Here is a 21,845-nt window from a genome sequence, read left to right on the forward strand (position 1 = left end):
CGGCTGCACACTGTCTGCCCGCTACCTCATCTCGTTGTTACTCCACATGTAGGCTGACAGTGTACTACTAACCTCGGCACACTCACACAAGGGGGCCGGGGGGTGGGGGGGTTCGCCGAACAAGCGTCTCATCAAGTCTTCCATGTCATTTCAAGTTGACAGTGCCCGTAACGGCGAGGGCCGAACACTGGGCTGCTGTTAGGTTCCAATTCTTACTAGGTTGGCGATTGAAGCCAGCGAATAGGACAAGGTACGCGCAAGCGGGAGGCCCAAAGGCTCTATGATGAAAACATGAGTTTCGTCTTTTCATGCCCCAATACACGCACAGTCATTCGGCCTCCACATCCAGCGTTGCCAGCGTGTTGGCAAAAGAGATCCACATAATATTCCCGTAACCGACTACCGACACAAGTCGAGTTAGAACCCCGCCATGCCAAACTCGCGCTAATTCTGGGCTGGGCCCTGGGATCCCTTGTCCCTGCTGACGGCAACCTAACGCATATGCGGCCTAGCTCAATGTTTCTTGCCCCGTGGACTGGAGAATGCCTCGGCGCGCGTACCTAGGCTCATCGGCTATGACGGGTTTGTCCCGACCAGCAGCGAGCATCATATTCCCCTCGTCCAAATCATCCTCTTCCCCGTGGCGCGTCTTTCAACCTCAATTGTCCAAAGATCGGTCATGTCGTTTGCATTTCGCGCTTTTGAGGCCAGGTCTGCCACCCTGAGAAACCCACGTATATTTGCCAAACCTACTCGTAACATCCTGGCCGCTATGCCGCCCGCCAGCAAGAGGAGCAACAGCTCGTTGCCGGCTGGTAAGTCACTTTGCCCGCTGCGCACATTGCGAAACAAAATTCATGGCTGACAGCGCGAACAGGCTATGTCGAGGACAAGTCGAAGGGACCCATGTTGAGATTTCAGGACTCTCTCCCTCGCCTACCCGTTCCTACGCTCGAGGAGACTGCTGCTCGCTATGTCAAGACCCTGCGGCCTCTCCTTTCCGATTCAGAGTTTGCGATAAGCAAGAAGGCCGTTGAGGAGTTCATCAAACCTGGCGGCATTGGCAGCCGGTTGCAGGAGAAGCTCCTTGCTCGACGAGAGGACCCCAAGCACAGGAACTGGCTCTACGAGTGGTGGAACGATGCTGCATACCTGTCCTACAGAGACCCTGTCGTTCCCTACGTCAGCTACTTTTATTCCCACCGAGACGACCGTCGAAGGAGAAACCCGGCTAAGCGCGCCGCCGCCATAACCTCCGCCGTGCTCGAATTCAAAAAAGAAGTGGACGCCGGAATCCTTGAGCCCGAGTACATGAAGCGTCTGCCAATCTGCATGGACAGCTACCAGTACATGTTTAACGCCAGTCGTGTTGCCGCCAAGCCTGTCGACCACCCAGTCAAGTTCTCCCACAAAGATCACAAGCACATTATTGCAATCCGCAAGAACCAATTTTTCAAGATTATGCACGAGGTGAACGGCAAACAGCTCAATGCAAGCGAACTCGAACAGCAATTCAACAAGGTCTACGAATCCGCTCAGCGAGCTCCCGCTCTTGGTGCTCTGACTAGCGAAAACCGTGATGTGTGGGCTGATGCTCGCCAAACTTTGCTTGCAGCGCATCCCAAGAACGCTGCAGCCCTTGAGACTATCGAATCTGCGTCGTTCGTCGTGTGCCTCGATGACGCCTCTCCCGTGACGCTTGAGGAGCGTGCCCACCAATACTGGCACGGAGATGGCCAGAATCGCTGGTTTGACAAGCCTCTTCAATTCATTGTCAACGACAACGGCACGTCTGGCTTCATGGGCGAACACTCCATGATGGATGGCACCCCTACTCATCGCTTAAACGACTACATCAATGATCTCATTTTCAACAACAAACTTGACCTCTCCGACCCCGCTATCCGCTCTAACCTGGCCGATCCTCAGCCAGTCAAATTCGAGATCACCAAGGACGTCCAGACTGAGATTGACCGTGCAACCAAAGACTTCAACGACGTTATCGGCCAGCACGAGCTCGCCGTGCAGGCCTACCAGGGCTACGGCAAGGGCTTGATCAAGAAGTTCAAATGCTCTCCCGATGCCTACGTTCAGATGATCATCCAGCTGGCGTACTTCAAGATGTACGGCAAGAACCGCCCCACGTACGAGTCCGCTGCCACCCGCCGTTTCCAGCAGGGTCGTACCGAGACTTGCCGCACGGTTTCTGATGCTTCAACCGCCTGGTGCCGGTCCATGGCCGACGCCGAGTCGACGGACGCGACTCGCACTGACCTGTTCCGCAAGGCTATCGATTCGCATCTCGAATACATCAGTGCCGCGTCAGATGGCAAGGGAGTGGACAGGCACCTGTTCGGTCTGAAGAAACTGTTGGGACCTGGTGAGGAGCTCCCGAGCATCTACAAGGACCCAGCGTACACATATTCCGCCACGTGGTTCCTCTCGACCTCGCAGTTGAGCTCTGAGTTTTTCAACGGATACGGTTGGAGCCAGGTTATTGACGACGGATTCGGTATTGCGTATATGATCAACGAAAACAGGTAAGACTTCCCGGAGCTGTCACGTCCTAGGTTCCTCGCCTTTTTGGGAACCCAAAGAGGGGAATGCTAATTTGATAACATCACAGCATCAACTTCAACATTGTGTCGAAGGGTCTTGGCAGCCAGAGGATGAGCTTCTATCTCAACGAGGCCGCTGGTGATATGCGTGATCTCCTCATATCGAGCATTGAGACACCCAAGGCTAAACTGTGAGAGGCTCGTGAAATTCAAGAAGATGCCGGAAGATGAACAAACGGAGAACATAGTGTAGGATGACGGAGGGATTGGCCGGACAAGCAGCGTATGCCAATTGTGCATTCTGCATACATGTACTAGAGATCAGGGACTGGCGCATCGCTCAAGTTATGTTGACAATAGACTACGTGCTGCCAACCCAGCCAGACAACCTTCACTGTCAAGACACATGAGGGTTTCTCTCGGTCGTTCCGTCCACAGCGTGAAAAGGCAAATCTTGTTGATAACTACACGAGCTTACGAAAGCTCTGAAACCACGCAATGTCGACCGCGGTGGCCCGAGCAACGAGAAAATGACTCCATCAAATGTCTAACCGGCGTGTGACACTATCTCATTTACAAGGTCGTCCTTCTCCTCATCGTAGTAAGAGCAAATCTGATAGGGCAGTGGGACTTCCTTCGAATCGCCATCAGGACCCGAAATGACGTTCAGATTGACACCTGACGACTTGCTCGTAAAGATCTTGGTGGATGTACTCTCCTTGCTGAAGTAAATCTGGGCACCATCGATCTGGTCCATCATGACCGTAGGGATAACTCCCATGACTTGCAAGGCAAAATTCTGTGACTTGACTACATCCACCGTGGAGATGAGAGAGTCGACAATCAACGATAGGCGATTGGAGTTCTCAATGGTGACGGCGTTGGCCTTACCCTTGATGATGATCGTCGTGTTGTTACATCTGCTAATCAACAAAGAATGGTTATTGGACGCTTCGATCTCAATCGGCTGTGGTTCTTTGTCGTAGTTCTCCTATTGTGAAATATAATATCAGTTGCAATCCTTCATGTTCGTATTTCGCCTCTTACAATTGTCCACTTATTTCCGTCAAGCTCCTTCCTGGGTGGCTTTTTGCTGCGCATGCTCTCGGGCTTTGGCTTCTTTCCAGGGGCTGGGCTCTTGCCTCGGACAACGCTGGAGGAAGCTCGTAGAGATGGGTTCTTGTGAGTCATCTCCGATTTGTCAACCTTTCGGAGGCCCTTGGTCACGGCATCTCCTCTGTTGAGCTCGGAAAAGACAGCATCAAGGCCTCCCCTTTCCTGACCTGAAGCAGGAGCTTCCCCATTACTCAGGTCTAGTACAGGAGGCGGGCCAGGCGGCGGCGGCGGCGGCGGCAAGCCGCCGGTGGGAGGGGGCGGGGGCGGTGTCGCTGTCGTTGACGAGGCTGTAACCAAAGTCTTGGCCACCTCCTGAGCAGGCTGTCCTTTCGGATTCCAAGGTATACCGTTCGGAAAGTACTGCTTGACGTAATCGGCCAGGTCGCGGAAAACCTGATAAAAGCTATGAACCCACTCGGCTTGTTGGGGGTCCCTGGTTTCGCGTCAGTTAGGGTTGAGATGGCTATTAAATGTTGCATATCTTAGCTTACTTGTCTTTTTGTTCCTTCAACACTCGGTTTCCGAAGAACTGGGCCGACCCAAGAGATTCTTCTACATGCTTATACGGACGGTTGACCACCGTTACCCAAGCGAGTACCATGATGCCCTCGGCGACGGCACTGAGTTGGCTAAAGACGGGCGACGGCCGGTTAGCGTCCTTGATCTCGGTGGCAGCAATCAGGGCTTCATTGATTGGATTCAGAAGCGCGAGATGTTCGGCCCCGTTTAGGTCGGGCTTCTTGGCCTTCGTTGTAATGAGCAGATACGTGCGTTGAGCTTGGAAACCTGCGAGAACTTTGGCAGCCTACAACATCGAATGAGCGTCAGTGGGCACTAGCAGGACAAGGTTGAAAGTAAATTCTTCTAATCAGGGCAGCGAAAGGCTTACCTGATCAGCAAGCAGACCGCCAAGTTGCTTGGACTTCTTGACATAGTTCTCGACAGCAGTAGTAATGAATATATCAAATTCTTCAATCGATTCGGGCAGCGGTTCCGCGGGTACAGCCTTTGCAGCAGCAGGTGGTTGAGGAGCAGCTGTAGCAGGTGTCGTGGTACTCGATGCGATAGGAGGCGACGGCAGAATGGGCTGTCCAGGCGCGGCTTGGGGGAGCTCGATGGTCGACGAGGCAATGTCCTCGAGCCTTGCAGTGGCCGCTTCAAGCCTGCGAGGCTGTCAGTGCCTCCACTCCTTCCGAGTGCACGGAGACAGGCGGTGATATGTACGAACCTCTTGATGAGTGTCGTAAGATTGTGCATATTGTTGGTCGCCATGATCGGCTATCCTGCAGGATGCGATCGATGTTGCAGGAATCAGGGGTATTTTGGGTTGAAATACAACGGCAGGAGCCAGAGCGCAACGGTGCCAGAAGCAATCAAAGGCCGTTGTCTTCGGTGTGCAATCACGGGAAGACCTTGAAGTGTGAAGATATGCAAGGATCAGGAGATCTGTCTTGTTCTTGCGAGCTGCGCGAGGACGAGGCTGGGGACTTCGGGGAGAGGGCGAAGTAAGTGACTACGTTGACGGGGGTGCTCCTGAAGGCAGACACTATGGAATGGCAGCTAGAGAAGCTTCGGCACAGACAGGGCACCCGCCCCGCCGCCACCCAGGTACCTACCCACTGTCCGTCAGAGCGCGCAACCGCGGGTCTTATTCCTCACAGATAGGCATCCCCGACAATCGACAGATATACGATGCCAGACCAACAAAATGTTACCTTCGAGTCGTGATTTCGACCAAGACTCCATGCACTCCCTGTGCATTAGATTGTCCTTGCTTGACCCAATGACCGTGGTCTTCTTGTCGCACTGTCTGTGCTACCAGCAACCGAGACCATCTTTCAGCAAGGTTACCAGAATGTCCCTCGAACTGAACTCATAGATCGGACAGGCAGGCGGCATCCAAATCGACCTTCTGTTCTGCATGTTCGCCGACGCTACAACGAGTCCCATATTAACATGCGAGCTTTCTCGTACTGCCCGATCGACCAGGTCGAGGTCACAGGCTCCATAATCCAAGGTGTATGCAGATATCCAGTATTTTCTAAGTACTGGTGTTTGGTCCCGATCGGCGAACCTTGAGCGCTTTGCCAGCGGCCCTGCATATTGGGACATCGAACACATCATGAGTTTGCTACCTGCAGCCTGAACGCTGTTCTTCAACAGCCAGTGGCGAATATGCATCGTCAGCACACAACCTTGTACCTCAATATCTTTTCGTTGAAGTGTATTTACGAAGTCGAGTTTCCGCAATCTCCCTGTGACTGAAAAGCTGAAGCTCGTCGCGGTTGTGATAAGACGGTCTTCGAGGTTACCCGTTGCAGTCAGCAAGTCTACCAAAGGCCGCCATGGAATTCTTGTCGGTGAAGGATGAGGTTCTCACAGAGGCAGAATTTGCGGCTTTAACACCTTTGGATGTCGTTACGCTGGGCATGGTCATCATAGGTGAGGTTTCTGCGACACACCCCACCGACTCAAGGCTCACTGCTCAACGGTTCGATCATGCTAACCCGTGAAGATGATATTGAGTTCGAGGAACCCACGCCACCGGTCAAAGATATACTAGGCGGTGCGGGCACGTATTCCGCTATAGGAGCACGTCTTTTCTCTCCCCCTCCTCTATCCTCTTCCGTTGGCTGGGTAGTCGATCAAGGAACTGATTTCCCCGCCGACCTTATAACTCTGATTGAAACTTGGAACACGTCTGCTCTGATGCGCAAATCAACTGAACGCCTTACTACGCGAGGCTGGAACGGTTACGAAAACACCGGAAACACAACGAAGCGCGCATTCAAGTACACCACCCCAAAGAAACGCCTCACGGCCGAAGACCTAACGCCAACGCTGCTTTTTTCTCGCTCGTTTCACCTTATTTGTTCGCCGACGAGATGCAGAGAGCTGGTTGCAGATATCACGACTTCCAGGAAGGCCTTATCACCAGAAGACTCATACGTGAAACCAATTTTCGTCTGGGAGCCAGTCCCCGACTTGTGCACCCCCGCTGAGCTCCTCAACTGCACGAACACTCTCCCACTCGTTGATGTTTGCAGTCCCAACCATGCAGAGCTTGCAGGCTTCATGGGTGATCATGGCTTGGATTTGAACACGGGCGAGATATCCACTGCGGCCGTGGAACGTTCCTGTGAACAGCTCTTAGCGAGTATGCCCTTACAGTCGTTTACCCTCGTGGTTCGTGCCGGCGAGAAAGGATGCTACATCGCTAGAAATGGTGGAAGGAAGCGTCAGCCTCATGCACCTCGCGATGGTGTCAAGCGTCGGAAGAAAGATTACACTCGCGGCGGCCTCCGGCCCGACACTGACATGGAGGCACTCTTCGCAGGCTTGTTACAGGACGAAGAGGGCACCATCGCACGTGAAGAAATCGAGGTTGATCCTGGCGTCGAGCGCTGGGTACCTGCCTATCATCAAGATGCATCCTTGGTCGTTGATCCTACTGGAGGAGGCAATAGCTTTTTAGGTGGGCTTGCGGCGGCCCTCGCCCGAGGCAAGAGTGTAGAGGAGGCTGCTACATGGGGCAGCGTGTCAGCGAGCTTTGCAATCGAGCAAGTGGGCATGCCCATCCTCGGCAAAGACGAGCACGGTAACGAGACTTGGAACGGCATCCGAGTTAATCAAAGACTCCAGGAATATCGGCGTCGTCTACCAGAGTGAACCAACGAGAACCCACAAATGATGAGGTGGGTGAGTGCGGGTCGGTGTGTTCAACGAGAGAGGAAGGGGGGGCGCAGAGAGACTTCAAGGGGAAAACCGCGTTGGGAGACGTGGGCAATGATTGAGTACCATTGTCAGACATCCGACAAAAACAGGTGCAGAAATCATACATCATTATGTTATTGAAAGCTACGCAGCCCTTAGCCTGCCAAAACCATGCTCGAGTCTTTTGATCATGTAGATCAAGCGCGGTATCAGCCTTTTACCCATCGTAAATCAACCGCAGCTGCCTGGCCAACATTACCCCACAGCCGAACATTCTATTTGGGATGACACAACACCATGTGACACATACTAGATTTTGTATACAAGGTCCCCTGACGTATACCTGTCTTATTGTTAGCCTGGAGGAGCCACAGAGAGATGAGAGAACAGAGTCACGTACATGATCTGGTTGAGGTCATCCATCTTACGCAGCGCCTTAACAGCCTCTTCTTTGTCAAAGGCACCTCCACTCCTCGCGTGCAGTTTTGCGTTCACAGCGAGGATAATGGCGTCCAAGCCTGCCGAGTCATCCTCGAACAGAGCCGAGTTGAGAAGCTGCCCGAGTGTTGTTCTGAATGTGTTGAAGCGCTGATCAGTAATGGGCTCATCTGCGATAGCTAGAGCTGCAGCTCCAGTTGCAAGCTCGTCTTCCTCGGGCTCATGTTGCGATGTTGATGGCAGGTGTGATGCTGGTACCGACGAGGCATATGATGTTTGCGTGCGCGTTGCGCGACTGTGTGATGCTCCTGCTGACTGGCGCAATCGGTTCAAACCCTGTTCTTGATCATGTTCTGCACCCTGCGCATCAGATGTCGAGCCACGCGCTCCGTCGCCAAGATCTGCATCCGCATCTGCAGTGCCATTGATCTGATTAGGACCAGTCGTGGTTTTCCGAGGCCGTGCAACACCACGGGTTGAAGGGCCAGATCTGGATACAGATGTGCGTGCTGTAGCGCCCCTGTATGCGTCTTCATCGTCATCTTCTGAGGAAGAACTTTCGCTCGAGGACATCATCTGAGCGTTTTGCGTCTTTCTACGCTTCTTTCTTGACTCGTCCTCGACAACCTCCTTGAACAGTGCGAACCGCAAAATGGACTCGGCCGCAGCCACGTCGCGCTCGTCAATACGGTTTGACAAGCGTGACTTTGCATGCGCGGTGGAAAGACGAACAAGCGTTTCCAAAGTTCGCACCGTCAATGGACTTGTACGGCGCTGGTTACCTTCTAGATCGTCATTCCGGAGGCCGACGTATATGTCTGCGATACGGTCGTTCGCCTCTTGCGTGAGCAAAGGACGAATTCGTGTTTTGGCATATTGGATGTACTTTTTCATGAAAGGGATACTCAAAACCTCCGGCTTCTTGTTCGCACCACGTCCCGATGTTACAGTGACGCCTGCATGGAGCATAGCGTCGAACTTCTCAAAGACATCCGTTTGACGTTGAGACTCGGTCTGGTTGTTGACTGCGACTCCAAGAGACTGACTTGTGTTTTCTCTTACCGGTGCGCCTTCTTCTGTGCCCGCTTGCCGGTAGCGATGCATGCGAAGAACGTGTTCTGAAACCTGTCTATCGCGTGTGTCCTCAATGTCGTCCGTAACTACGAAGAGGAGATCGAAACGTGAGAGAAGGGAGTCCGGCAGCGCGATGTTCTTGTGCGGGTCCTTATGCGTGTCATACTGACCAAAAATGGGGTTGGCCGCGGCTATAACGCTACACCTGGCATTCAGTGATGTGTGGATGCCTGCCTTTGCTATGGTAACAGTTTGTTGTTCCATGACTTCGTGGATAGCCACCCTGTCGATATCGGACATCTTGTCGAACTCATCGATGCAGACCACGCCTCGATCAGCCATCACCATAGCGCCAGCCTCCAGCCGGCGCTCTCCTGTCTCCTTGTCTGATGTGACAGCCGCAGTAAGACCAACTCCAGAAGAGCCTCGGCCTGTTGTGGCAATAGCCAGGGGGGCCGTGTTCAAAACGAATCGAAGTAGTTGAGATTTGGCAGTCGATGGATCGCCGACCATTAAAATATTGATGTCACCCCTGAGATGGGTGCCATTGGGAAGATTCTTCTCAATGCCACCCAACAGCATCAACAAAATGGCCTTCTTGATATGACCATGTCCATATATACTGGGGGCCAGGGATTGCGAGAGCAAGTCCAGAAGATTCTTCTTCTTGGCAATCTTGTTGATATTCCGGATATCCATATCTGTGATGGTGGCAGTGGCTATGCCGCCGCCTGATTTGGAAGACAGCAGCACAACGTTGTTCGCGAGGATGACCGTTTTGAAGAGAGCGCTGCTGTGGTTTGTGTTCCTGTTGCCAAGAGTCTTGTATATGCCAACCAATTGCACTCGGTCTCCTGGCTTGACCTTGTCCACCAGATCATCGTCCAGTACAACATCCACTCCACGGGGCAGTTGCCCCGCAGGGGCTCGCTCGGGCATTTCTTGCACAGAAATGGTCTGGTGGTCCCGGTATTTGCTGAACCCATACTCAGTAATGAGAGGGTTTCCCTCGTCATCCTCTTGAGGGTACACGCTGGAAGTAGAAGCGCCGTCGGTCATGGTCCGGTCTTGGTATTCCCTGAAATGGAAGACATTCTTAGCCTCGTTGTAATGAACGCTCTTGACGATCTTGGGTCTGATGAGTGAGCATCTGGTGACAATGCCTTCAAGGGAGATCATATTGTTGAGATGGTGTGACGACAAAGTACGAGGGTTGCATGCGTTGAGGCCAAAACTGCCCGCCCAAGCGCAGTAATATAAGGCATCTGCGACCTCCTCCGCTCGTGTCTGCGGCAGTGTTTTGACGATCTCTTTCAAGGCATGGTCGAAAGCAATTGTATAGTCAAACGGCTGACGAAGTATCCCTTCCGCGAGCTGTTCATTGTGTTCACGAACGTGGTCGAGGTTAACGTTCAAGCGCCTCTGATTCTTCTGTAACATCAAAATTATGTCAGGTCGGTAGCTTCTGGCGTGAGGATTTTCTGCGCGTGCCTAGTCAGCAACAATCATCCAAATGATCAGCCTGACAGGAGGGACACACGTGGATCAAGGAAGTCTTCCGCCTGCCGAACACGGTCAGCAGCCGCATCATCTTGAAGCATGAAAGAATCCATCTGGACAAGTTGTGTTCTATGGAGCGACCTCAAAAGTGGGAGTGAGGCTGTCTAAAGAGTTCGTGACGTTGGAAGGCGACTGTTCGAGGAGCCACGACGCGTGCGAGATTCGAAAATGAGGGGCTGCGACGCGTGCCTTCATTGACTACTCTGAAGCAGCATTGGCGCGTTAAGTGGTTGTGGGATTTATCCAATGGGCAAAGCCGAACGGTTCCACTCGGCACAAGGACGGTTTCTAAGGGACGCGTTGGCTTTCGGGCCAGCAGGCACCTCGCGCCTGAGCGCGGGACCGCACCGACCGCAAGTCTTCTCCTTGGGTTGAGTTCGGTCTGTATTGATTCATCCCGGCATCGGGTTCCACGTGAGTGTATCGACTAGTGTCGTCAGGACATCTCTCGCCTCTCCTTGTGGTAAGCTTCGGCAGCAGATTTGCCATTGACCTTAGGGTCGTGACTATGTCGATGCCGAGCCAAAGCAAGGCTGTGTCAGGACCTGGACCTCATGCTACTCCGCCGATATGAATCTGGTCCCTCTCGACACGTATAAGAACATTCAGAGCGCCAAAGCTCACTAGACTGGCGCTCGTGTTTGCAAACTTCACCAAATCTGTGCCACAGCCCTTCAGCCCGAGCTCGACTACCGACTTTCGTAGTACTATGATCTCGTTGAGCAAAGAGGCTCTTCCCCTGAGGTTGGGGCAGGCGACATGATAAACGATCAAGTAGTGCCCAAGTTCGCTGTCTTGCATCGTGACCTGCGGCATCAATTTCTGCAACTTGCCAGTTGCGAGGGTTACTATTGCATTCTAACAGACGGGAGGAAGATCTTCAATTCTTCTGGTGGTGCCGCTGTGGCATGTCTTGGGCACGGACACCCCAGGGTTCTAAAGGCGATGAGACAGCAAGACGCGATAGCCACATACTGCGCAACAAGGTTCTTTGCGCACAGCACATCTGAGGAATTGTGTCAACTTCTCGTTGAGCCGACTGAGGGCCACATGTCAAAAGGCTACATCGTAAGCAGTGGTATGTCTCCGGCGTCGCGACAGAGGGTGTCGTCTTTGCTAAAAGGCATAGGTTCGGAAGCCATGGAGGCGGCAATGAAACTTTCGCGTCTGTTTTTTCTCGAACAGACACCGGCACAGGGCACAAGATACAGGTTCATATCCAGAAGCCGCTCTTATCATGGGATTACGCTAGGGGCGCTGTCTGCTGGCGGACACGCCGGCCGACGAGCGAACTTTGAGCCCATGATGTGCAATAACACATCGGTCGTGTCGCCTTGTTTTTCCTACATAGGCCAGGCAAGCCACGAGACCGACGCTATGTATGTTGCCAGACTCGCGAAGGAGTTGGAGGACGAATTCATAGGCCTTGGTCCCCACACAGTATGTGCATTTGTTGTAGAGCCTGTAGTCGGAGCGGTAAGGCATCGTACAAATCGGTCTTGGCCAGCACCTTTAAGCTGATCATGCGAGGACCACAGGCACTTGGCTGTGTGCCTGCAGTACCAGGATATTTCAAGGCCGTGAAAGCGGTGTGCGAAAAGTACGGAGCGCTACTTATTCTCGATGAAGTCATGTGCGGCATGGGTCGAACAGGCACCCTTCATGCATGGCAAGATGAAGGAGTGGCCCCTGACCTCCAAACCATTGACAAAGGGCTTGGTGGTGGCTATCGACCAGTTGCGGGGCTCCTGATCAGCCGTCGAATTGTAGATGTGCTTGAAAACGGCAGCGGGCAAGTGCAATCTCTCTCTTTCACCTGCCTGATTTCTTGATGCAGCTAACATGTAGGACAGTATCTTCGTTCATGACCATACTTGAAAGGCTCATCTCAGCGCCTGTGCTGCGGCTCTTGAGGCTCAACATGTCGTTGTGTCCGATAACTTCTGGAGAACGTGAGGGATAAGGGGAGCCGCTTACCCAGGCAGCTCAGAAGCAACCTTGACAGTCATGCTCATGTCGGCGACATCCGGGGGAAAGGACTCTTCTGGGGCATTGAGCTTGTCTTGGATAAGCGCACTAAAGATTCATTCCCGCGCCACGCACAGATCGCAGCGAGATTGTCCGATCTGGCACTCACTGAGCCCCACGGGATCACGGTTTGCCCAGGAGCTGGCACAGTCGATGGCTACAGCGGAGATCACATCATCCTGGCACCGCCGTACACCATCACCGGTGCTGATGTCGATTTCCTTGTAGAGACTGTGACAAAGCTCATACATCATTTCTTCCATTATGAGATTAACTCCCCCGAGAAGTCGAGAGACAGCTGAAGTCTATTTGACCTGGTGGCATTGATTTGAGCTGGACCAGACCAAGATGCAAGTGTCGATCAAATTTGAGGTGTTAAATCCATGTAAGCCGTGTCAGTGATTACATAATACATATCCCCAGCAATTTGACCCCGGATAGAGGCCCACTCAATCAACCCCGTACCACGTCTACCCTCCTTGATTTGATCACTTCAACCGTCGTAGCTCTGTTGTGCAACGCTTGCTATTGCTCTTTCATAAGTATACGAGTTCTGACAACTGCTCTTTACACCACATGGTACAAATTCGGTGTGCATATTTTCAACAGCGACACACATACGCGAACTGTCCCTTCCAACAACGTGCCTAAACTCGCTTAGCGTCCCCATCACCTTGATGTCGCCCTCAATCAGTTAGCCATGGCTGTGACGGTGACAAATAACCGCCAAATTGCGGATGAAGAGGCGCGTGCCGAAGTCGATGTGCTGAGCTCCCGGCTCGAGAAGACGACCCAATTAACACGGAAGATACAAGCCTCACTAGGGAGACTTGATGCCACCGGCAAGAGTGTACGCGATGTTGCAGGCCCACTCAATGGCGAGACAAAGAAGTTGCAGGTTCTTGGCCACAGTACGTTGCTCACCGGTCCAGCCGGTCCAAATTTCCCTGCTCAACGGAGTCACTGACTTCTTATGCTCTCCAAAGACATCGACAAAGTTGTATCGTCCATCGAGAAGCTGCGACAGCCAGCCGATAGTAAGAATGACGAGGAACAGATCATACGGGCGGGACCTGACAAGGCTGGGCTTGTCAACTATCTTGCCTCTGTCAAAAGATTGAACCAAGCCTTGGCCGATATGCAGACCTCGAACCTGCGGGCAAACCAGCAAACCATCGCTGACCTTTCACGCCTAGTGAAGTCTGGCAATACACAGCTTGAAGGTCATTTCGACAAACTCATTCGCGCCGAGACACCGCGATCGATCGAGCCACTACACTACATTACCAAAGACGTCCCGTTCCCCACACTTGCACAAAGCGTGATCACGCCCTTGGCTCTCATCAGGGCACATGTGGCTAGCAGACAACCCCAGGTGACTTCACAAGATTCTCCAGCTGCGAAGATTTTTGGCGATGTCCGAGGGCAATATCTGTCATCAACACTGGTCAATTTAGCCGCTGCAAGCGTCAATACGGCAAAGAAGAAGAACTCGGAAGCCATATATAGGGCTGGGACCAACGGCATCGGCACATATGCGCAAGCCATGGAAGGCCTCTTCCTGGCAGAGTACGAGAATATTTGCAACCTCTTCAATCGGGGTGACTGGGGGCCCATATTTCAGGTCACATGTCAGGCGGCTCTAGCAGAGCTAGCACGCGCTGTTAGAGAGCTGAACGTTCACATCAAAGCCCATCTCACTACAGATTGCTACCTGGCGTACGAAATAACCGAGATCATGTCAAGCCTCTCTGAAAAATTGGAAACGCGAACCGGGGAGCTTAAGTCGACCCTAGCCGCGGCCCTTCGTCCTGTGAGAGAAACAGCCAAATCTTCACTAGCCGAACTGCTGGAGGATACCAGGCGCAGAGTCGGCAACATGCAAGTACTTCCTGCCGATGGCGCGCCCGTCTCCATCGTCTCCGAAACCATGCAACGTTTACAAGCCATGGTGGAATTCCTGCGCCCCGTTTCGAGTATCATGGTTTCTATTGGCGACGGGGGCTGGAAGTCTGTCGCCGCTGTGAATGGCCGCTCAGCAGATGTCATCCCAAGCCTGGCATCATTCGACATTGGTGCTGATGGCAAGGAAATCTTCTCACATTATTGCACAGATACTATTGAGACGTTACTTTCATCTCTCAATCAAAAGGCTCAAGCTGTGCTCCGAGGTGGTCGGGGAGTGTTGGGTGTTTTCTTGGCAAATAGCGTTGTTATCGTGGAGCGGATGATACGCGATTCTGATCTTGCTCCGTTGCTTGAGCAGCGTCTGGCATTGCTCGACCAGTGGCGAAAGAAGTCCAAAAGTCTGTATACCATGGACTGCAAGGAGGTATCCAGTCATCTGTTCGATGTTATACATACGAACAAACAACGACCTACCTCGGGCCAACCTGATTCGAGTTCCATCGTCAAAAGCTTGAGCAGCAAGGACAAGGACAACATCAAGAACAAGTTTCAATCATTCAATGCATCATTCGACGAAATGGTTGCAAAACACAAGTCCTACAACATGGAACGGGAGGTTCGTCAGATGTTCGCGCGCGATATCCAGCAAATGCTTGAACCGTTATATAACCGTTTCTGGGACCGCTATCACGAAGTTGACAAGGGCAAGGGCAAGTACGTGAAGTACGACAAGAGTGCTATATCGGCGGTCTTTGTGACCCTATACTAAGCGCTTTTTTTCTCTCCTTGCAACGGCGTCCCGGACAACATGTAAATGTTGGGGTCTAGGGGAATACGGATCATGAGGCGTTGCAGTTAATTACAGGAGTTAGGTCACGCATGTCTTATCGCCAAGATATCGCAATGGCCACAGCATATACTATGAGCAATCGTCCAACTGCTGGGTCATGACAACATTCTGCGGCGGCGCCATGATTACATGAAATTACTTACGACGGGCCGTCCAAGTCGGTTTTGTTACTTTCTCCTACGAGGATACGCTAGCCTTCACTTTATTATAACTATTTCGCTGTCGACTAGAGCTTTTCTATCCTCTGGGCGTCTGTAACACCACTGCCGGAAGCAAAGGCTCTTTACGTGTAGGTCAAGCCGTAACTCGATCCAGACACGGCCGCGGAACGCTGTACATGTGCATCAATCTGGGCCGATCTGATACAGTCAGATTGGCTATCCTAGCAATCAATATCTGAATTTAGCTAAATCTGGTGTGTGCGGCATAGAAAGGGTTTCATAGGAGTGTCCAGCAAATGAATGCCATGACCAAGATTGTGGAGGTGAATTTACCTCTATGTGGTTGCTCAGGACGACCTGAGCACTGTTGTCTCTGTATCACCCATGACCACACATGAAAGGATGGTGAGAGACGGAGGTAAAGAGTCCGCTTGAAGGGCACTGAACGGATAGTACAGTATTGTTATTCCTGTGCCGAAGACGGTTGCAGTCCAGTTCGAAATACCATGTCAGTCCGAGAGCTCCTCTCCCACACCAGCACCCCATCGCTCTTCCGCCTGAAGTAGAGAATTCGGTGTTGAGGGATAAACTCCTCGTGGGTTTGTTCCAGCTTCCACGCCCCAACAGCTTTCTCTTGCGGCTCAGCGAGGTGACGATCAGTGTAGCCGATGACAAAGTCATCGCTACTCATACCCGGGTCCCACCGTAAACGATGCAGCACATCGGAAGCTGTGCGAAGTTTTGGTTGGCCTTGGGGCCTAGGGAGGCGTGCAGCTGCGTTATGGGATTTGGAAGAACCTGTCTTGCACTTCGACTGGCGAGCAGGCTCCGCAGATCCCGCTGAAGAGGCCTCCGTCGGATGAGCAACCTCTTCGTCGGAAGATTCGTCATCAGACTGATATTCGCCCCAATCCTGGTCATCGGGAGACATCCTGCCAAGCTCTGAACCTGGCACAAGGGAAGCGTTAAACCACGACCTCTGAGGGTCGAAGTAGCTCTCGCCGCCCCGTATTCGCCTTGTAAATTGCTGTAGTATTTCTTGGAGGGTCCCATGAGCTTTTTCTAGCTTCAGCTTAGAAATCGGCTCACCATGGACTTCATCCCAATCTAGACCGATCAGATATATCCCGTGATAGTGCCCCGATGTGCTGAAATTCTCTGTATGTGACTCCGTGAATCTCTGGGGCCATATGCGGGCAGCTGAACCTGGCAATTGCATGCCAATATCTAATCGAGTTAGCCAGAGATCCGTTTCGTGAAGATGAGGTCCGGTGCGTCGTGACGTACCAACCAGTATGCTGACACAACGAGATTCCAACCATCCGACCAATCTGCAACCGTGCTTTAAAGAAGATCCCCAATAGTGAAGGTCCATTTTGATATATGACTTGAACGTTTTCAAGAAGTCTTGAGCACCCCCGGAGAACCCATCATTACAAGGGTCGTCCCCACCAAGAAACTTAGACCACGTCATGTTATCCGTCATCATGCGATCTCTGGCCCTCTGAAATTCCCTCTCCAGGGTTTTCACAGTCGGCCTTGAAGCTGCAGAAGACGTGTTCAGGATAGGCGAATGCCAACCAATTATGCAAAGAGGCTCTCGGAAAGACCGATCATAACGAAATTGCTTGTGAAAGAATGGATCAAACGCAACTTGCGTTTGCCAGTTGAAGGTGGCATAGTGATCGAAAAATGTCGTGATGACACTGGTTGCCGACATGCTGTTGCCACTGTGCGACAGCAATTTGCAAATGCGTGCTAGGAGTACTGAGATGTGTATTCCTCCCAAGTAGCCGAATCGTGCGCCATAAATCCCCCGTATCTTGGCCCACTCCTTGATCAGTTGGTATGCCAAGCGGAACTGTACGAGGTCCGGAATAGAGTAGAGTAAGTAGAACAAATCTCTTGCGGGCTTCAACTTTAGGAGCGTCTCGAACTTGAGATCAAATGCGGGATCCGTCGGCGGTCGCCTTATAATTTCGGGCCAGCTGGTGGTAATCGTCAGTCATCAGGTATATCGTGTAGCAAGTGTGGAGGCTACCTACGCCTCAGCAATGTGCGGAGCCTGGCAATACTGCAAGTCCACCCTAACACCTCGAACCTCCAGAATCAACATAGTGCCTGACTTCGACTTGACTTTCCGCAGAACTCGAACGACATCCGAGGCTGATTTGGCGATCCTCTGCCTGGCTAGTCGGAAAAACGTTGCAGCACTGCAGGCTCCGATGCAGAAACAGTCCAGGTCAGAATCTGTAGTCCAGACTCCAAGCCCGTAAGAGCCGACTGGTATAAGCACGACTGGGAACCGTCCAGTGAATGTGTCTGGGCCATTGCTGACACTGCTGTCAAGAATGACTGATTTGACAAGCTCGAATGCATCTCTTCTGATATTCTGTTCACTATCAGTTGGAATGCACTGTCGACTCTGGAGGCACATCTGCAATGAGTCTGTGCTGGACAACCCTGCGGGCGCTTGAGCAGGTAGCACTGTAACGGCCGTGTGCTGTGGCGTAGGTGCTGCATCCAACCCTGGTGTCTGCCGCTGTTTGAGAAGAAGGCATCGCACACCCCAGTGATCACTTGCATGAGACACCGGCTCTTGAGTCTCCTCTATCCCTGCAGGGCTTTTGTTGAAACCGAACATGTTAAATCCCCGGACGGTGAGAACGCCCGGGCCCTTGAGAAGAATACGATCGTACCTTTGCGGTCGGTTGTTGAATCCACTGCCCATTGTGGCGGCTGCTAAGGGGTTCTCCTGGGGGTCGAATGTGGCCCCTTGTTCTCCTTCGAAGGCATCACACAGGCTTCTTGGCTTTTTCAGATTATCAGAAGACTCGCCTACCTCCATCCGGGCAACGGCCCAAGAATCCACAAACTGAGCTTCCCGCAGCATAGTCTCTATGCGATACAGGGAGGCCCTCGTCTGTCGTGATATAGTACCTGTTTTGACTGCCATGTTTAGGGTGTAAGAAGACGTTGCCACGTTGAGATCCCCGGCGAGGACCCAGACGTTGTGGGCATGTGAACTACCCAGGTAATTGATAATGCGTTGTAATTCACCACATTTCGCAGCCACAGCACCATCTGTAAGCCCTTGGCTTAAGTGAGTGGCTGCGAGGATGACAGGTAAGGCATGCCCTTGCTCATCATGGGTGCCGATGTGGTCAAATGCCAGAAGGCTGCATCCCTTGTGTCGGCGTTGAAACGGCAAAAAGCCCCACCTGAAACTATGCTGGCTGAGAACGAGAACATTGAGAAGGCTAGGGAGCGGCCCAGTGCTCAGCCCGTCAGGTAAGCCGTGGGTGGCGAAGGGGTAGATTTGCTGAATATTCTGGTTGCTCAGCAGATGAGTGAGGAAGTCGTCAGTGACCTCTTGCAGGACTACCACGTCAGCCTGGGCCGTCTTTGCCAGTAAGTTGCGAACAATTAGAGGATATCGAGCTGAGCAAGGAGGCCACTCGAATTCGGCCAAGACATTGTAGCTGGCTACGATAAGGTGTTCCGGTATGCAGACTTCCGGAGCCACGGGGGCTTGGTGAGCAGCCCAGCATTGCAGGGTATTGGAGAAATGGTAGGACTGGCGAGGCTCAATTTGGATCGCATTGGTCGGAGACAGTGCCAAGTCGGCAGAGAGTGAAGGCCGTTCAAGCTCGAACTCGCCCGATGCTATGTCAATACGCCCATGAACTTTCATGCACCCAGTCGATTCATCGCGGATAAGCAAATGTAGTTGACGTACTTCCCACGAGACAGGTGGCAACAGTCTGAGTTTTTCAACCAGGTACCTTCTCTTGGGTGATTCAGGGGCCTCTTCGCACTGCGCTACTGTCATATGCATATGGAATGCCATGTTGTTGCCCCATTGCAAGCCGTCCAGGACAAGCTGGCGGAGTGAAGCAAGTCTTTCCAAGCGTGTGGGATTTTCGTCCTGAATGAACAATGACGCCGATTGTTTATGTAGAAAAAGCCCAGGAGAACTAAGGGATAAATGTATACCGGGTGTCGCGAGGATATCTTGAGCTTCTTGAAATATAGGTAGAATCACAGCCAGCGTTTGTTGAATGGATATACGGGAAACAAAAGGGTAGAGAACATTGACGTGGGGCGGCCATTTGCCATGATTTTTGTCGTTTGCGAAGCGAAAGCCATCGATGGCGTAACATTGATCTCGAGGGGGGATGAGACACAAAGCCGTTTCGTAAGACGCGATAAATGTAGGCGCCATGATTCCAGCAGCGATTGTTCAGGCGGTTTCCACGGAAATGGACCTTGTGGGCAACTCATGCATGGATGGGCTTCTAGGGGACGCCGTGAGCGTTGTTTTATACATACTATATCACATTCACAGTGGGTAGGTAGTTGACGGAATTTCTTACTATTACCCAGTAGACTCAATCAAGACGCTGCAATGAAAAGCTGCAGAGACTTGTGACATGAGAGGGCTTCGCTCGTGTGAGGGCAGTTGACTCACCGGCGAGCGACTCACCGATGACGGGAGGTGACGTGACTCACGGTGTCCTAAAGCTACAGAACTAGAGAAGTACATAGACTGTAGATATAATTAGTCTATCCCTGTGAAACTGAATTCAGTCTCAGTGCAAATAAACTGTATTGAAAGGACCTACCTAGCTATTACGACCTGGCAGCTTCCAAAGAGGGAACACTGACAGAGGGTTAGAGTTACTATCAGTAGAAGCTTTAGGTTACTCTAAAGCAATATAGTATCGAAAAGCATTACGTACTCGCTATAATAAATATAAAATAAGGCTTAGATTGATTACTATTATAAGAAAAAGTATAACTATAAGTATAAGAATATCTATCCTTATATACTTATTATCCTATCCTTATTATATTAATAAGCTTATATTTAATAGCTTATTATTAAGTTATAATCTTAATATATTATATTATAGATTACTAAAATATATATTATAAGTAAGTAGGCTATATAGGCGAGGAAGCTACTTACCTTAACTTTTTCGATTATTTTACTTAATAATATAATAATAAGATATTAGATTAATATATATAATAAGTAAGGAGGCTAGATAAGTAAATAGGCTACCTAATTACGAAATTATAATTATCTATCTTTCTAAGAAATTATTCTTAACTATTTAATATATTATTTTTTCTTATAAAAGCTAATTATTACTTAGTCTCTAAGCTATTAAGTAAGACTTATAGCTTAATATTTAAAGTATTATATAAATTAATAATATCTCTAGAGTTAGTATTAATTATTATTAAAAAGGTATTCTATTTAAAAGTAATATTATATTTAAATTAAAAGAATTAATAATTATTTAATATATTTTTAAATTAAATTCCTAATTCTTTCCTCTTAAATTTATAAAATGAAAATTTAATTAATTAATTAATTATTAATTATAATATATTATATATTAAGATATATTAAACCTTAAATTTTATTAAATAATAATTAATTCTTTATAATATAATTAGTAAAAGATCTTTTATAAAAGTCTTAATATAATAAATATATATTTTATATTAATTTATAATATAATTATAAGATATAATAATATATAAAATAAGTAAGTAGGCTAGATAAATAAGTAGGCTACCCGATTATAAAATTATAACTATTTATCTTCTTATAAATTATTCTTTACTACTTAATATAGTACTTATTTCTTATAAAGGCGAATTATTCTTTATACTCTAAACTATTAAGTAAGACTTATAACTTAGTATTTAAAGTATTATATAGATCTATAATATCTCTAGAGTTAGCTTTAATTATTATTAAAAGGGTATTCTATTTTAAAGTAATATTATATTTAAATTAAAGAAATTAATTAAATTAAAGGAATTAATAATTATTTAATAAATATTTAAGCTAAATTATTTATTATCTCTTTTTTAATTTTATAAAATAAAGAATTATAATTAATTAATTATTTATTAATTATAATATATTAAGCTTTAAACTTTATTAAATAATAATTAGAGTTTAAAATATATTCCTTTAATAAATTTAACTATAAAAAAGCTTTCTATAGAAGTCTTAATAATATACTTCCTAGGCGAGTAGACTACCTAGGCGAGTAGATTACCCTATTATACTTATCGATATATAACCCCTACGAAATTAACTATAATGCTGAAAATTAATTTATCTTTACTCGAAATTATCTACTCTAATATAATCTATATATATTTAATATAATTAGATATTATATCTAAGCTAGCTATAATTACTATACCTTAATATAGTTATAGAGGACTATATCTAATAATTACTATTAATATAGTTTTCTTATTTTATAATTATATTTAGATCTTTCTACTTAATTAAAACTTAAGTTTAATTTATAATAAAAGGTTTTTTATATTATATATAGGTTTTTATAATCTTATAATATTTATTAATAATTATAAACTCTTATTAATTAATCTTAAACTCTTTAT

General features: G+C 49.3%; 6 protein-coding genes across 6 annotated transcripts; 3 read left to right on the top strand and 3 right to left on the bottom strand.

Moving 5' to 3' along the window:
• Positions 1 to 772: 772 nt before the first annotated feature.
• On the top strand, positions 773 to 2,753 carry CAT2 (Carnitine O-acetyltransferase mitochondrial; the record flags this gene model as incomplete). Its single annotated transcript, XM_028642566.1, has 3 exons — positions 773 to 815; positions 878 to 2,540; positions 2,627 to 2,753. 3 exons carry the CDS (start codon positions 773 to 775, stop codon positions 2,751 to 2,753), a joined length of 1,833 nt encoding a protein of 610 aa, XP_028493681.1.
• Positions 2,754 to 3,105: 352 nt separating this feature from the next.
• On the bottom strand, positions 3,106 to 4,946 carry D7B24_008480 (uncharacterized protein; the record flags this gene model as incomplete). Its single annotated transcript, XM_028642567.1, has 5 exons — positions 3,106 to 3,549; positions 3,606 to 4,107; positions 4,166 to 4,479; positions 4,564 to 4,837; positions 4,903 to 4,946. The coding sequence occupies 5 exons, from the start codon at positions 4,944 to 4,946 to the stop codon at positions 3,106 to 3,108; spliced, it is 1,578 nt and encodes a 525-aa protein (XP_028493682.1).
• Positions 4,947 to 7,597: 2,651 nt separating this feature from the next.
• MCM3 (MCM DNA helicase complex subunit) lies at positions 7,598 to 10,513 on the bottom strand (the record flags this gene model as incomplete). The annotated part of the gene is made up of 3 exons (XM_028642568.1): positions 7,598 to 7,663; positions 7,785 to 10,331; positions 10,472 to 10,513. 3 exons carry the CDS (start codon positions 10,511 to 10,513, stop codon positions 7,598 to 7,600), a joined length of 2,655 nt encoding a protein of 884 aa, XP_028493683.1.
• Positions 10,514 to 13,188: 2,675 nt separating this feature from the next.
• On the top strand, positions 13,189 to 15,165 carry EXO70 (exocyst complex component exo70; the record flags this gene model as incomplete). Its single annotated transcript, XM_028642569.1, has 2 exons — positions 13,189 to 13,399; positions 13,475 to 15,165. The coding sequence occupies 2 exons, from the start codon at positions 13,189 to 13,191 to the stop codon at positions 15,163 to 15,165; spliced, it is 1,902 nt and encodes a 633-aa protein (XP_028493684.1).
• Positions 15,166 to 15,529: 364 nt separating this feature from the next.
• On the bottom strand, positions 15,530 to 16,338 carry D7B24_008483 (uncharacterized protein; the record flags this gene model as incomplete). Its single annotated transcript, XM_028642570.1, has 2 exons — positions 15,530 to 15,577; positions 15,913 to 16,338. 2 exons carry the CDS (start codon positions 16,336 to 16,338, stop codon positions 15,530 to 15,532), a joined length of 474 nt encoding a protein of 157 aa, XP_028493685.1.
• A 2,217-nt stretch (positions 16,339 to 18,555) lies between these two features.
• D7B24_008484 (uncharacterized protein) lies at positions 18,556 to 18,822 on the top strand (the record flags this gene model as incomplete). The annotated part of the gene is made up of 2 exons (XM_028642571.1): positions 18,556 to 18,698; positions 18,759 to 18,822. 2 exons carry the CDS (start codon positions 18,556 to 18,558, stop codon positions 18,820 to 18,822), a joined length of 207 nt encoding a protein of 68 aa, XP_028493686.1.
• Between the last annotated feature and the right edge of the window lie 3,023 nt (positions 18,823 to 21,845).

This window comes from Verticillium nonalfalfae (assembly GCF_003724135.2).
Source record: "Verticillium nonalfalfae strain VnAa140/NRRL 66861 chromosome Unknown scaffold_76, whole genome shotgun sequence".
NCBI classification, from domain to species: domain Eukaryota; kingdom Fungi; phylum Ascomycota; class Sordariomycetes; order Glomerellales; family Plectosphaerellaceae; genus Verticillium; species Verticillium nonalfalfae.